The 17,659-nt window shown below is 40.2% G+C and overlaps 1 protein-coding gene across 2 annotated transcripts in view; it reads right to left on the minus strand.

The window, feature by feature from the left end:
* The window catches only part of CPNE4 (copine 4), a 736,278-nt gene that overhangs the window by 410,302 nt on the left and 308,317 nt on the right, over positions 1-17,659 (minus strand). For both annotated transcript variants that reach the window (XM_010380265.2, XM_010380256.2), the window contains one exon: positions 5,398-5,577. In XM_010380265.2, coding sequence (XP_010378567.1) covers positions 5,398-5,577 — 180 coding nt within the window. The remainder of the gene's footprint in view (positions 1-5,397; positions 5,578-17,659) is intronic.

A 17,659-nucleotide genomic window follows, 5' to 3' on the forward strand; every position in this document is an offset into this window, starting at 1 on the left:
AAGCCTTTAGGATCTGCGTGTCCTCTCAACTTGTCTTCAAATGCTGACAAATTAATATGGAAGGATTGTGTTAGTTCAGAAGAACAGTGTTATTTAATTCTTCTCACTACACCATTGTTGAGTGGGCTCCCAAAGGTCATATGACTAATGATTGCTCTCAAGGTCACAGAGATTGTCAACATTTTCTCTATGATAATACTTATCAAAAAAGTAGTGACAGCCCTTCCCTATTATATCATACATTTAACTCCTTTTTTCCTTTTAAGTGGAAAGGGGCAGGGGTTGCCCCTCCAAAGCCAAGGCTCATTGTTCCCCACTTAGGACCTGAACATTCAGAATTATGGAGATTAACCATAGCTATGACTGGTATGAGAGTTTGGGCTGGAGAAAGTGTTATAAGTGAATCCACCTTGTCACCTCAAAAGTAAGACAATAGATTGATTTACACGACTATTTCCACACAGCCAAAAATATCACTATGGCAATCATCAAAAGGTCAATTCAAAGGTGGGACAGTAAAGATTATGAGGACTTATACCCCCCGTTGCTACTGTCCCCCCACCATCTCTCATACAACCTATTCCCACCACCCCACATTCACAAAAAAGAATATCACCCCAAAATATATATACCATCTATATGGAGTCCAACAAAACTGTACCACTTAAAGTTGTGTTAAACCACCTATATGTTGTTAGTAGGAAAGATGCATATTAGTTCAAAAACCAACATAATTACCTGTGTTAATTGTTACTTGTATACTTGTATTGACTCATCCTTTAATCGATATCATAGTATTTTAATAGTCAGAGCCAGAGAAGGTATTTGGCTCCCTGTAGCCTTACATAGGCCTTGGGAATCTTCCCCTTCTATCCATGTTATTAACAATATTTTACAAAAAATTCTTAAAAGGAGTAAACGATTTATTTTTACATTAATTGCAGTAATAATGGGCTTGATTGCTGTTACTGCGACTGCTGCTACTGCTGGAGTTGCATTACATCAATCTATTCAAACTGCTCATTTTGTGGATAAATGGCAAAAAAATTCTACTCAGATGTGGAATTCTCAGTCAGATATTGATCAAAAATTGGTCAATCAAATTAATGATCTAAGACAAACCGTTACATGGATGGGAGATAGAATTATGAGTTTAGAACATAGATTACAAATGCAATGTGATTGGAATACTTCTGATTTTTGTATAACTCCGTTTCAATATAATGAGTCTGTTCACAATTGGGAATTAGTAAAACACCATTTACAAAGAAGTAAAGATAATTTAAGTTTAGACATAAGCAAGCTAAAAGAACAGATTTTTGAGGCCTCTCAAGCACACTTAACTGCTTTACCTGGTGCTGAAGTTTTAGATGGTGTCTCTAAGGGGTTATCTAATCTCAACCCCATTCAATGGGTAAAATCTTTGGGAGGATCCACTGTTGCTAATTTTGTTCTATGTAAAATTTGTGCTATTGGTTTATTGTTCATGTGTAAAACTGGAAAAAATATTCTTCAATCCAATCGTGATCAGCGCCAAGCTATGATTGCTATGGTTCATTTAAATCAGAGAAAAGGGGGAGATGTAGGGAGACCCCCTGAAACTATTGCTACAGAATAAAAGATGAAATGCTCCTGATTATTGTAAATACAAAGTTGCATGCAGGATTGTGTAAAGACAATGCCAGGTTGGACTGCCAGAATGAGCCAACAGCATGTGGTGTGCTTCCCCCTGCAGAGAGCCTATGAATGGACGTGCAGTCAGGGAGGTTTCATATCACCAAGATTCCTATCCCAGAAAAGCAGATGTTCACAACTCTGGGAATGGAATGCGACCCTTGTGGAAAGCCTATAAACGGATGAATGGGGGGCGCCTGTCCATATGGATAAGATAGGGCTATAAACGCCCTCATCTTGCTGCAGCTCTTCTAGGCCTCTTTAGGGTTAAGGCATACTCCCTTCTGAGAATTTCTGGTCTAACCGGTTGTCTAACTTCACGTCCTGTTTCTGTGAATTGTTTGGAACCAGCTTTGCTGTAACTGTTACTGCTGTTCCTGTTTTAAGGCTCTGTTAGAAATTACTGATGCACACACTATATTGTCAATTCTTATCTCTGTATGCTGTACATCTGCATACAGATGTTATGTTAAAGAATTACTTCATCCCCATGTGACCATCTCACCTCATAATCAAATGACCCTAAATCCTTCATTAACCTACCCCCGCCCTCACTAAACGCAATAATAAATGCTGGCATAGCCAGTGCATTGTTGGCACCGTGGGACAGAAGGTGGTGACCCCCCTGGACCCAGCTTTCATTATCTTGTGTGTGTGTGTCTATTATTTCTCGACCTGCCAATCCACCTGGGAGCAAAGAGAGAGCCCTGTTGCATTGTGGACTGCTGGCCAGATCCTGCAATGGCCCATCACTGACTTTGACCACCAGCATCTGTATTTCTTTGCTTGCAAACTCTTTGTGATATCTGGAGTTTGCTACCTGCACAGTAGGCCAGAAATGTCAGAGGATTAATGTTCTCACCTCATGAATAGTTCTTTTTTTTTTTTTTTTTTTTTTTTTTTTTTTGAGATGGAGTCTCACTCTGTCACCCAAGCTGGAGTGCAGTGGTGTGATCTCAGCTCACTGCAACCTCTGCCTCCTGGGTTCAAGTGATTCTCCTGCCTCAGCCTCCCGAGTAGCTGGGACTACAGGCATGCGCCACCACACTCAGCTAATTTTTTGCATTTTTAGTAGAGAAGGGGTTTCACCATGTTTAGCCAGGATAGTCTCCATCTCCTGACCTCGTGAGCTGCCTGCCTCAGCCTCCCAAAGTGCTGGGATTACAGGCGTGAGCCACTGTGCCCAGCCAGGAATGGTTCTTAATGATTGATGTGAGTATATATACTCGAAATGTATAAATATCCAAGTTCCCTCATCCCTAGGATGAAATATCTCTAATGTTTGCTTTACACTGCTCTCAGAATTTCCCCAGCAGGATTAAGCTTCAGTTACCTATGGTGGTAGCTACTTGACCACTTTCTCTTGTAGGCTCCTTACCTGTCTCATTTTTCCTCTCCACTGTGGCATTTCCTTCACCTCCTTTGACTTCCTACCTCAGAGTTGGCTTCTTAAAAAACCAAACAGAGATGCTCTGCACCATATGCCAAACTCTTTCCTGAATGCAGAGGCTTTGTGTCTAATGTTCCCATCTGCTTAGAATGCGTTTCCTCTTTCTTCTCACCTGATGCACTCTCACTCTCCCTCTAAATGTCACTTCTCTTAGAAAGCCTTCTTTGATCCCTCTCCACCTGATGCCAGTCTCCCAATGCTCATTCTCTTATTCTGTGCTTCTCTGTAACAAAGATTATGATGATTGCCATTTAATTAATTGTTGTGTGATTATTTTCATTCCATCTTTAGCCCCAACTAAACTGCTGCTTGAAGGCAAGGATTATGTTTTTGGCTCACCAACGTGTCGCTGGCACCTAATACAATGCTTGTCTTACTTGCAAGGTTAAGGACTTACTGGCTTTTGGAAAGATGAGCCTTGTGAGGGACTAAAGATGTAAGTTTGAGGGTCAAACAGACAAAATTATCAAAGCTTTGGACCAAAAAAAAAAAAAAAAAGATCTTTAGCCCACATGATTTCCACATTGATCTATCTTTATTTCTTGTGACAAAATATAAAATTTATCCATAGGAGGGATGCCCATTGTTTAAGGGAGAATCTTGGCATGGCTCACATATCTATAAAAGATGCCATTTTAATCATTTTAAAATAGAAACAGGATTTCATCTCAAATCCACAATGCATTTATTCATTTAATACCTACTTACTGGACATTGTACCTGGTAAGATCCTTGAACTATCTGCCATCAACTCTTCAAAAGTCATTAGAGAACATATATTAATGGAGAATATTTCAGATTCTCTTTCTGTCTCCCCTCAACTATATTTCAATATTGGACTTTTGATCTTCATTAAAGGAATAAGAAATTAATCACTATATTTGCTGGAAAAGGGTAACTCAGGACACTGTCTATTTTATCTCTTAGCACTCACTGTGAGAAATTTCTTTTAGTGATAAGTGGCATGAAGCAAGGATAGCACAAATGAACAAGCAAATATATATGCTTGCCATCTCTTTGTCAGGTAGACTGTTCCTGACAAATCCTTAAACCTGACCCTTACCTTGACAAGAGGTGAACCCAGGTTTTGTGGGTCTTAAGACATATAATTTGGAATTTCTCTTTGAGAAAAAGAGTACAAAATAAAAATGTGACACAGAGCCACGGAAGGGGCCCACACGAGAGAGGGGATCTGAAATTAAAGCTTCATCAATTTCACAGTAAATCAGCATCTTGATTCAGTCAGGGAAAGTGGTCTCTTCCCACCCCACACCCCTTCACATTTTTTCTGACCCCTAAGAGTTGCTTACATTGCTTTCTTACTTCAAAGGCCCCCCTCCTCTTTCTTCTGCAATCGTAGACTATGGTTTTTCAGATTTTGGTCCCACAATGCCTTCTTTGACTCTACCCAGTAGAAAAAAAGCTCTCTCTTCCTTCAAGGCCCATGACCTTGTATAGAGAGCCCAGGGTATTTTGTAATGAACTACTCTATTTTAAGTGCATATTACTATGCCTTCTCCAGTAAGATTATCCACTATCTGGGCACAGGGACTGTTTTTTACTTTTAGACTCACTTACCACATTTCTGGGTACAACAGAAAGGAAAGGAAAAAAGGAAAGGTATTATAGAAGCAAAATGATGAAGTTTGGAGTCAGGGAGGCCTAGTAGAGTCCTAACACTGTCACTTATTAGAGTGGAAACTTCAGATCACTTAACCTCTCTGAGTCTCACTTTTCCCACTGACAAAATGGATGTAATATTGATATTTATTTCACATTATTGTTGGGAGAATTAAGAGCTTTTATTTATTCATTGAGTATCTATTTAGCCCCTGCCTTGGGCTATTTTTGGTACCAGAGATGTCGAGTAAATGTGAGTGAGAAATACTTGCTGCATGGCGGTTCTCACAGCTGAGTTGGAGATGGAAATTTATAATGGAACAGGATAAGGCTATAACAGACATGTGAACAGAGCATAGAGCCAGACACAGTAAGTGCTCAATAATAGTTGTTGAATAAATGAGTGACACAATGGGGGAATTCAGAAGAGAAAGTTCTGAATTTTTCAAAATAAGAAATCGTACAGACTTGCAGAACCATCTCTATATAAACATAATGGATATGACACCACCTGGGAAGTTGTAAACGCTACACGTTAAAGAAAATGCAATCAATAGGAAAAAGCAAGGATTAGATGAGGGAAGAAAGGAAAAGGGGGCAGGAAGAAAGGCCCTAGGATGGCAAGGAGGAGGAAGGGATGTCTGTTGACCCACCTGGCCAAGTGTGCACTCCATGCCACCAAGGAAATCGGCCTCCTTCAGTCCATTGTGGTTGCTGCTTATGTCATGGACTTCAAACCGCAGGCGCTGAACCTCCTCAAAGTAAAAGTCCACAGTAAACAGTTTTGAGTACACTGGGTTTATGCAGGTGCGAATCACCTCAGTCCTGTCAACCTGCAAGGAGAGAGAAAGAGAAAACCTATCAGAGATTAGGACTATTTTTATTATTACCCTTCAAGCAAATTCATCTCAGGGCACTTCCCTTCTTCCCAACCATAAATGTTCCCCACCAAGTCATCGGGGTGGGCAGTCCGAAAGTACAAAGTACAGGCAATACCTTCAGAGAATGAGATGAGTTTTAGGGAAGAAAATAATGTTAGACATGTAAATAACTTGAAGATTTAGAGCTCATTGTATGAGTTTGCATTATATAAAATTGTATCATTACATCATTGTGTCATTTTGTTGATGAAAAAATTGAGGTCCAGGGAATGGAAATGAGTGGGTGAGCATTATGCACAGTAAAAGCTTTTGAGTACACTGGGTTTATGCAGGTGCATAAATGATTGATTGATGCATTTCATGATTGATTCAACCTTGTCCTGCCTAATGTGCCTGAGGTCACATCTAGGCTCAGAAGGAAAGAAATCTGTAATTGATTAGTGATGTCTGATGGGCACAGTAATGGAGAAACTGCTATGTAGATGTCTCATTGTAGCCAACTCTACTCTGAGCTTCCTAATCCATGATGTCCAGTATAATGAAGTAGAAAAACCATGAGAATAGATAAGATGATAACTGCCTTTAGTCTCGAGTATGCCCTTTATTCAGTGTATAATAATGACCCATTCATTTCAAGTTCCCTGGGTCTCAGTTTTCTCATCAACAAAATGAAAATTAGATTAGAGGGTGAAAAGTTCCTTTCTGCTGTAACATTCCATGAGCTATGATTTCCTTTGTCCAAATAATCTGATTTCCTTTTGTCTTTTGTGATAATAGTTTTTCAGTTGTCCCCCTCTCTCAGATATTAACACATCTCTGCCACTTTCTGCACTATCCTGTGACATAGGAGGCCGATGTCTATGGATTGATTTTCCTGGCACCCTTTGACCTCTGGGTTCTGGCTAGAGTCAGCCAAATGGAGGACTTGGCAGAAGATCAGAGAATGGAAGAACAGAGAGGTGCAGGCATGCCTCTATACACACACATTCTGCTAGCAGACTTCCTTCCGCACAGGGAGCTTTTGCTGGGATTTGGTAACATAGCACCTCTCTCTTGTCCCTTCACATTGAGGGGCAGTAATGGCTTCCTGTTGTTGCTATCTCTGATGTCTTGGATGCCTCACTTTCTTTGTTGGCTCTTTTAACCCTGCCCATTTCCCTGTGAAGAGTTTAGTCCTTTAGGTTAAACTGTCTGGGTATGCCATCTGTTTTCTGCTAGGATCCTTATTGCTAAGATTCTTTTCCTACATACTTGTCACAAGTAAAAATACACAAAACCATTTATATTTCGGGAAACTTTTAAAGACTAAGTTGTAGATAACCCAAGATTCTATAGCATCCCTGTACTGGAGATACCCATCCTTCCTATTTTACAAATCAACTGGAACCTCTATGTACTGTCAGCTTTCAAACAGAAACATGGTTTATTGGATATTTTCTGACATTTGTTAGCATAAACTACGAAAAGCATTTATCTCACTTTCATATGAGTAAAGGAAAATAGTCTCTCAATAAAGGGAAAGCGGTTCTTAACTATATTATGCATGTCCATGTTGCCTAGCAAAGAAAATCTGATATTTGTTCTAGCCACCCCTGACATTCTTCAGTTCGGTGCTTTGTCCCCAGCCCTAGCCCTTCCTATGCAGGGATATATGTGAGAGAAAATTGTCCTTTAAGGAACACTACCTGCCATTATTGGTTGGATGTACAATCCGGGTTGCAAGGGGAAGAGTGTCATTCTCATTATGTCCCCATCCAATAAATAGGCACACAGAAAACCAATCTCCAGCCCATTGCTGATTAGAATTTTACAAGTTATTTTTCTGACCAAAGGTTATCTGACTGTTCCAGCTTCCCACGGAAGACCCAGCTTTATTTGGGCTAAATTATATATTCCTATATAATGTTCATTCAGAGGGTGATGGGACTGATTATATCACTGGCCAATTGTGCAGGTACAAGAATTTACTATATCAGCATAATTTTTTTTGTTATTGAGGGATAATAGTTTTGAATAATAGCAATTAGAGATCATAAACTGGTAGTCTGCAGGCATAAGCTGACTTGAAGGTATTTTATTTGTCCTACTTAAAGTATTTTACCTTCATTTTCCCACTTACTAAGGTGGCTGCTTTCACTACACTTTAGAAAAAAATTGGAATATCTGGCAACCTTGGGCCACATTTCTTCATGGCAACAATTAGCGACTGTCCCATTCAGACAAAGCATTTACTCTTTGCTTCTCATAGCAACTTTCAGGCCTTTCTCCCTCGTTGAACTTCTCTTCCTGGCCTCTAGAGGCATTTTTGCAATATCTGGTCCAAATTCATGGAATAATGAGCCATAGAAAATATTTAATTATATTTGTGTTGTATCTTTTGATAAAGGATTTGGAAATAACCCCCAAGAAGTATGTTGTGGGTGGATTTGACATCCTCAAGACACAGAAAGGGCACCTTCTCTCCTTGTTGTTGGAAGAGAGTGCTGAGTAGGTTTAGATGATAGAAGACAGGTGATGGGAACTCAATCTTTGTTATTTTTGTTTAACTGCCCCAAAGGGCACAAATAAATGATGTGCACCAATCCTGGTACTTTTCTTCTAACTGTTGATTGTCCAATGGCATGCCCTTATATATATAAAGTTCATGTTGGCATCAAGCCACACACCTCAGACACACTATACAAGGTAAGTTGCCAGCACTGAGTGGCTTGGTTTTTTGAGGGAAATGACAAGATGGAAAGACATGAAATGATAAACATTTGCATTAGCAAGACAGACAATTTCCAAGGATAATCAGAAAGCCAGTAAGAGTCCTGAATATAACTGCTCAGGAAAAGCAGGAAAACGACAATAAGGGAAGTGATTGCAATAATAAATGCATATTTGAAAGATGTTTTAAAATATTTTGCATTTCCACTTGTTATGGAAGATGCATTATTTTTTTCTGGTGGCTAAATCCAGGTTTCACATGAGCAACAGGGCCTAGGATTGTTCGTTTCTCATTGAGAGGCATCAGGGTCAAAGCCATTGTTTCCAAAAGATCATTCACTTACTGGTGCTACCAGCTGCATCCTAATCAACTGGTGGGAGTAGGGGGATGGAGGCTTTCTTTAAATTCAGATTCCTGTTCCCTAATCCCTAACGTCATTCTGATGTAGTGAGTATAGGGTAGGACCCAGAAATCTCTATTTAAAAAAAAAAGTGTTCTAGAGAGAATTCTGGTGTGTGAGCATCACTCTAGGGGAAATGAGGAGATGTAGGGTCTATCTCATGCTCTTGTGTGAGGTCAAGTTTTATTTTAATGTTGCTTACCCTCTGTTATCCAGTCTGCAAAAATGTGAGTGCTTATCTTCTCCCTTCCCTAGTCGTGATGACTGATATATTCACACTGCTTTATAATTTACAGAACATGCTCACATCCATTTTTAAAATTTGATTCTTATAGCAATCATGTGATGTAGATGTATACTGTTGTACAAATGAGAAAAGTCAAGGTTAAATATCAGCACAAGGTATTGAATGTCAGAGTGGGCACCTGAACTCATGCCTTCTGACCTCAAAGTCTGGACTACTTTCCTCAATTCATGAGCATCCTTACAAAGGAAAAAGGCAGCTAGATTATGGTGTGATGGTGACAGACTCAACCATTGAATATTGCATCTCATGAGAAGCTTTTAAAAATATCTAAAACATTTTTCAGTCTAACAATAAAGTCAGTAACAACTAACACTTTTGGATGGCCTGCTATCATGGTGCTCATTTAAAAAAAAAACAGCATTATTGAGGCATAATTGGCATATAATAAACCACATCTATTTAAAGTATACAATTCAGTATGTTCTGACATGTGTATACTTGGAAAACATCACCGCAATCAAGAGAGTGAGCATATCCTGCACCCAAACTTTCCTCATACCCCTATGTATCCTCATCCTCTCAACCTTCCTTTCTTCCACTCCCAGGAAACTACCGATCTGCTTTCTGAGACCACAGTCTAGTTTGTATTCTTCATAATATTATATAAATATATATTATAATATACAATCTGTGGTCTTTTTATGTCTTTATTCTTTCACATAATATAATTGAGATTTATTCATATGGTCCTATCAGTGGTTTATCCTTTTACTGCCCCCAGTCAATTACAGATGGTCATTTGAATTGTTTACAGTTTTTGGCTATTACATATAAAACTGCATGACATATTCATATACAAGCCTTTGTATGGGCATGTATTTCCTCTTCTTTTGAGTAAATATGTAGGAGTGAAAGAGACTTTTGTTTAACTTTTTAAGTTCTAGTAGGTGTGGAGTGGTCCTTCATTGTGGTTTTAATTTTCATTTTCCTAAAACTAATGATGTTGAGACTCTTTTTGCATGCTTACTTGCCACCTGTATATCTTCTTTGATGAAGTAGCTTTTCAAATCTTTTGACAAGCACTCTCTTTTCATTCTTATAACACTTAGGTACTATTATTATCCCCTCTTACTGGGAGATAGAGAGACCCCCATAAATTTTCCAATTTTACACAACTTGTAGGTAGCAGAGGTGGGATGTGAACCTATGTAGTTAAGCTCCAGAGCCTATGTATTTAACCTCTATGCTATATAGTCAAGCAAATTTGAAGCATTTTTTTCATAAACCTTGTTGTTCAAAGTAATGCATCAGCCAGACAACAAAGATAAAATGTGGAACTGATAGGGAAAGTCAAAGATTGAGGCTGCAGTTGTGTCTCTGGAGATCTGATTTATCTACTGGACATATTTGAGATACAGTGGGAGCCCTGAACACTGCCCACAGAAATTGGATTGTGTGGCTGGGCACAGTGGCTCATGCCTGTAATCCCAGCACTTTGGGAGGTTGAGGCGGGTGGATCACGAGGTCAGGAGATGGAGACCATCTTCGCTAACATGGTGAAAACCCGTCTCTACTAAAAATACAAAAAAAAAAAAAAAAAAAAAATTAGCTGGTCGTGGTGGCGGGTGCCTGTAGTCCCAGCTACTCAGGAGGCTGAGGAAGGAGAATGGGGTGAACCCGGGAGGCAGAGCTTGCAGTGAGGCGAGATCGCTCCACTACACTCCAGCCTGGGAAACAGAGCGACACTCCGTCTCAAAAGAAAAAAAAAAAAAAAGATTGTGTGGGGGACAGTGTGTTATCAACAAACAGTTCAAGACTGTTTGTACAATGGCCATCTATTCTCTGGGACTTCCAAGGGCTGGAACTGCCACAGGCAAAGTTGCAGGAGAGGTGAGAGCTAAATCGTGTGATGCTATCAGTGGGAAAGAGGTGAAGGCAAAAGCCAAAATTACTGTCAGTCACTGAATGCTCTAAGATTTCCTGGAGAAATTCAGGCCCTTATCATCCCAGGGGTAATAGGTCTTGGTAAAGAATGACATCATAGGCCAGAGAGAGACAAGAGGCCCTCAGGGCAGGCTTATAATTAGGTATTCCTTCAAACTGATATTCTTTAAATATTTTCGCAATATTTATTTAGTGAGGATAGGGAGAAACTAATTTTCTCTGAATAAAGAATGGCTAATTTTCTTTATGTTTAAAAATAAAGGATTTATTACAGGCAATTTTTCAAACCACATAACTTCCAAGGAGACATATTAAACCACATAAAAGTTAGATAATAAAATGAATCACCAAGCCACCAGAAATAGCATTATTCAATTTCAGGATTTCAGCTGCTTGTGACTGCCGATTTTAAGTGACTGGCCTCAGAGTTAGTGACTTGCCCTGTAGCTGCAACAAACAAGTTGCAGGTCTCAAAATCACTCAACAGAGAGAGAGAGGTTGGTACTGATGAGAGACGGTTTTAATTTTTAATTTAAATGGATTTTCTACTTTGATAGGATTAAAACTCTTTAACAGTTTGCTGGTTGTGTAAAGAGTCTCATGTGGAAACTTGAATTGACTTGTGCCATTTCTTTGTGATATGTCTACATACTGAGGTTGCATCATTTCTGGCTGTCTGGCTGATCTGCCACACAGACTAGGGGTTCCTGCTCACTAGTTCCTAGGACTAAAAAAATGCCTGAGTCTTTGACAGGCTTTGTTTCTCCTTAACTTAACAACTTGGGTGGAAGTTGACTCCTGCCTAGTAAATTATTAAATTCCTTCTTGAAATGGATGGCAAATTAGGTATTAACCGACAGTGATGGGAACTTTTCTGCTCAGGCAGAAGGCACTTATATGTTATCTTCTTCAAGCTTTACCCTCATCAACTTTAAAACATATTTTTGTTTCACAGTTTGATATATTTGAAATTGGTGTGCATGTTTTAATTAATTACATGCCATTGTTTAATTGGAATATCTTTGAAATTGGAATGCGTGTTATAATTAATGATATGCCGTTATTTAATTGGAATATCTCTGAAATTGGGATGCATGTTATAATTGATGATACACCACTGTTTAATTGGAGTATCTTTGAAATTGGGATGCATATTATAATTGATCATGTGTCATTGTATAATTGGAAACAATTTTTTTCTTTCCTAGGGATACGTAAAAATAATGGTTCATTTTAACACCGATTTATCATTTTACAAATGATCCTATTAAATATATCACTCTAACTTTGCAAATGATAAAATAAAACTGTGCATCAGAAAAGTAGTGGCAAAAGTAAGACTCAAATCCAGTCTTTCTCACTCTAGAATATATGCTCTTTTTACTATACCATTTGTTGTAGGTTGAGTTTTGTCCCTCAAAATTCACATACCAGTATCTCAGAATGTGACTTCATATGGAGATAGGATTATGGCAGAAGTAATTAACTTAGGATAAGGTCATACTGGAGTATGGTGGGCTCCTGATTTGATATGACAAATGTCCTCATAAAAATGGGAGATTTTGACACAGACATGAACACAGGGAGAATGCCATATGAACACAAAGGAAGAGAGCAGAGTGGTGCAATCTCATGTCCCTTGTCACAAGGCAAGAAATGCCAAAGATTTACAGCAAAACTACCAAAAACCAGGAGAGGGGCATTAAGCAATTTCTTCCTAGTAACCCCAGAGAGAACCAGCTCTGTTGACATCCTGACATCTTGATCTTGGACTTCTACCCTCCAGAACTGTGAAGGAATACATTTCTGTTGTTTAAACCACCCAGTTTGTGTTACTTTGCTATGACAACCCTAGCAAACAAATATACCATTCTATCTCTCTTAAGAAACATCCAGACTGGCAGCACCACTTAATGGATATATCTCCAAAAAAGCACTCTTTACCTATCAAGCAATAAAACTTTCAAACACTCTAGATTAAACTGAACAAGTGATCTAGCATGACAAGTGTCTTTTTCTGACTCTTAATCCATTGAACCCTCCCTTCATTCTCCTGCCATGCACTTAACCTGGTTCTCAAGTAACAGGGCCTCTGGTGCATGCTGGGTTCTGTTTACGGATCCCCTGGGATGAACATGCTGGAGAACCTGGAGCTAGACATTCCTTTCACCAGTAGACACAGCCTGGTACTTACACTATTCAAAGCAGACAGCAGGGTTGCATCACCTTGCTCAGGAATGTGGCTCAGAAGTAAATGAAATGAGAATCCCCCTGTAGGCACCATCAGAGAGGTCTCAAGTGCTAATGTGTTCTGAGTCTTCCTCTTCCTTCAGCTGGCCTCCTCAGTGCCTTCAAGCTGCTGGCTCCATCCACACAGAGCCTGAGCCAATCCTGCCTGGTTTGCCACACAAGCATAGATCTCAGCAGATACATCTTCCAGTGCCAAATGCCACATGTCCTCCCCAGCTGTTCCTTTTCCCCAGTGTGAGTGTCCAGTTTGTGAGGCTGTTTTCTGACTTCTCAGTTTGTATGCCTCATTGTCTTTTGCCCCAGTCCACTCAGCTTGAGGGACTTGTCACTGTCCTAGTGCTGTGTGATAGGAGTTTCCATGATATTCTTCATGGTCCAAACTAGCCGCATGTAGGTATTCACCACTTGAAATGTGGCTAGTGGGACTGAAGAATGGAATTTTAAATTTAAATTTATTTTGTTTAAATTTAAATAGCCACATGTGGATAGCACCGCACTAGCCTGTGCCAGCTCTATCTCCCTGTAGATTAGTGAAATCCTGTATAATACGCACACATTTAACTGGCCTGGAGATTCCCAGGTGATGTCAACATATATACTAGTAATTCTCAAACTTTTCAAGCATTGAAACCACTTGGGGATCTCCAAACCAATTAATTTGGAAACTGTATGGGGCTGGTAGGGAACCAATACATCAGCAATTTAAAAATCTACCCAGGTGATTCCAATGCACTGTTAAGTTTTAGAACAAATAATACTATATTCCAACTGTTATGGCTCAGCTCCATAGTGGATGACAACCAGGAACCAGGGCTATAGTGTGATCTACTCTGAATACCACACCCCAACCTCTGGATCAGACGTTGTATGCTAATACTTTCCTGCTTCTTTGGAAGCTGCCATTTTGACTGCTGCTTATGTCACTACAGGACATAAGGACTGAATGAAAGAAATAACCACATTATGGGCAAAGTTGGTTTATTTGGATGTTTTATCCAATCAAGCACTCCATTAACTGGCACACTCCCTATTTGTGAAACAAGAGCTAGTGAATATGGTACCCATTCTCCTTTACATCTTACTTTACCAAGTGTTTCTGCTCTGCTATGTACCAGGAGACCAGCCCATATGTGGATTGTTTCATTCAGGTTTCTTGGCCCAGCTCACCTTCTTTCAGCCAATGGGAAGCACCAGTAGGAGACTAGAAGACAGGAGGAACCCATGGTGTACCCTTTGCCTACAGGCCCTCCTAGCTGCCCTTCCTGCAAATCTCCAGCTCTCCCTGGGTTCCAGTAACACTGCCACCTCTGCCTGCCCACCAAGGCCCTCTAATAGTAGCTTCTGACTATTGCTAGTCCCAGGACATCTCAGAGTCTCTTGCTGGTTCGTTTAACCTTGCCCACATACCTTGAAGCAGTCCCTTCATGAACATCTCTTTTTTTGCTGGAACTTTGATTGGTTCCTTAATGCTCTTAAAAATGTTTCAAGATATTACAGAACCTGGAAGAACTTCTAAATCTCAAGGGCAGGTGAAATTGTGTCCATTCTGATGGTTCATTATTAATGAATTATGGGCTTTTAAAACTTTGAAAACTGGTAATCCATATGTGATTCTTGTGGTAATTTCCTATTAGTGACAACAGCATATTTCCCAACTTTATTCAACAATGGATCATAAGGAGCATTTACTGAGCAATGGGTATGCACCAAGAATTATTTAAACCACTTTACATACCTTATTCCACTTAATCATCCAACAACCATACATTATGACTTATTGTTTTACACATGAGGAAACCTAGAATCAAAAAGGTTAACTTGCCTAAGGTCACCCAGCTGTTGAGTGATGGAACTACTTGAGATTTCCCTTAAAGCTGTGTCCCGTGACATAGCACCTCTCTTGAAGAAGACAAATATATTCAGGTACCATCTGACCATAGCAATTTTTCAGTAGGGCCATTCTGAATGCTCAATGCTCCAAACACCATTGTATGGGCAACAAACCCTGAAAAGTCTCTTCAGTGTGACTGTTGAGTGTCCAGCACAGTTTTCTAATCTTCAAACTTTTTCTTCCTCCTCTTGTTATATTTTGCTCAAGTTACTTCCACTTAGCTAAAGCCCCTCTAGAATATCTCAGGAGAAATCAAAATGTTCCAGGCCAGAGGACAAGATATGATTCTATAACATAAAAGATGTTTTTCAGTCCTAAATCAACCGCCGTATATCCCCCTACTCCAGCTGTAAGCTGGCACATAAATATCAAGCAATCAGAAACTGCCTCACAAAATTCATGCCTGCCTGCTAAAAGCAGGCAGAGCCTGCCAAGATTGGGAGCAGGAAGGTGTTGGATTGCAGTCACTCGAAGTTGCAGTGACTGTCAGATCCTCAGTTTATAGAAGCTTGGAGTCTAATGCCACACAAGTGTAAAGCAATTTTCACTTCACTCAGATGTTGGTTATTAACAGTATGTTCCCACCATCTCATTTCTCTGTCACAGCTGTGGAGTCCTCCAGAGAGGTCATCCGAGGATGGAGAGACTTGGTTTTCTTATTAATTGATGTTTGAAAATAGTGAAGAGGGACTCATCTGCGGGATGCTGCATATGCCCCCCAGGTCTGACACGCTCAGCAGCCAGCAGATTGGGAAGGCGGCCTTGCTGAGGCCTGCCTCAACCCTCCTCACAATAGGTATTCCAAGGAAGGGTAAAGTGATGGGGGTTGCCCTGAAGCTTGGGATCCGCTTCCTCGGCTTCCAACTCCCCCTTCTTCACTAAGTCCTTTAGAATCATACATGTTTGTCCTGCTTATTAGTCAATTCCCAATTGACCAAATTGTGAATTAGTCCACTGATCCAAGTGGACCTTCTCCAAATGCCACTGGTTAGGGAGGAGCCCTTCACCCTATGTCCACTGCTCTTTCCCATGGCACTCTGTTGTAAATCAGGAGGCGCTCACCCCTCCCTAACACTTTGCTCTTACCATGAAAAAGGTAGGATTATAGATGTATGTTCTTGATAGCAGTAACCTTGGATCTTAAATTCTTAGAGTTCATTAAGGATAGGAATGGCAGTAGGTTTCATCGTGTCTCTCAATTCTGAGGGATTGGTGGAAATGTGGTGTTGGGAACGTATCTGAAGCTGTTTCTGAATTTAGTGAGAAGAATGATCACTTAGCAATGCCCGCCTTGAATATAGGAGGAGTAGGAGTATCTCCTGTGTCACATGTATGTCATTCCTCATCTATTTCTGTGGTTTAATTTTTAGTACATGAAACTGAGGTCCATAGATATTAAAATGACACTCTCAGGTCAGGTGCAGTGGCTCACATCTGTAATCCCAGCACTTTGGGAGGCCGAGGCAGGCAGATCTCTTGAGCCCAGGAGTTCAAGACCAGCCTAGACAAATAGCGAGACCTTGTCTCTACTAGAAACACAATACAAAAAATTAGCCAGGCATAGTGGCACACTCTTGTAGTCCCTGCTACTCAGGAGACTGAGGTGGGAGAATCACCTGAGTCCAGGGAGTTGAGGCTGCAATGAGCCATGAACGCACTGTGGCACTCCAGCCTGGGCAACAGGAGTGAAACCCTGTCCCTCCCCTGTCCCTTTCCCTCAAATTGAGAGTGAAATTTGAGACACTTCAAATTTCTGTAACTACTCTGGCAGTTGAGCTATGAATCCAGCCACATCACCTGACTCCTGGTACAGTTCTCATCTCACCACACCAAACTGCTTATTTCACAGCTTCCTGCACAGGGTGACTATAAGGTCTAGGGCCCAGTACTTCAGCATCAAGGTTTAAACATAAACATACACATACACACATTCAGCCTTTCATTGTGGTTTTGTCAGTAAGGCCTTTCCCTCATAAATCTGAAACAAAATTCTAAAGAAACAGGTTCCTAAAAAAGCAACCCGATGGAACTAGGCCATGTCAGGAAATGAGTTAGCCCAGGAACCCTACTGCACAATCAGTCAGAGAGGACCTCACACCTCTCCAGACTGAGAGGGTAGGCTCACACAGCAGAGCATCATCATTAGACGTTACTGAATGTCCTCTCAATGGGTTGATTAATACTTTAAAGCAGCATTTCCTGAAGTGTGTTTCATGAACACTAGCTCTACAGGTGGTTCCAGAAAATAAATTGTTCTGCAGTCAAATAAGGTTTGAGAACCCTTCCCACTGTACCCTTCCCTTAGAAACTCATCAAGCAGAACATATTTTAAAGGGTCTCAATGAGTTCTGTAGCAAATACATGTGTTAGGTTTCCTAATATTTTCCAAACGTATTTAGCCTTCTCTTTCTCTGTCATGAAATACATAAATATCCAACCAAAGATATTTTAAGAAGTTTGCATTGAAGTGTTAAGAAAATAGACATCTCTATTATATGTTTTAGAGGCACTTTCTCTGAGAGCAAAGAAATGAAAACACAAGTGGAACAAATTGACTTCATACTCCATACCTGGCAAAGTGCCAACAACATA

Source organism: Rhinopithecus roxellana, chromosome 1 (genome assembly GCF_007565055.1).
Source record: "Rhinopithecus roxellana isolate Shanxi Qingling chromosome 1, ASM756505v1, whole genome shotgun sequence".
NCBI lineage: Eukaryota > Metazoa > Chordata > Mammalia > Primates > Cercopithecidae > Rhinopithecus > Rhinopithecus roxellana.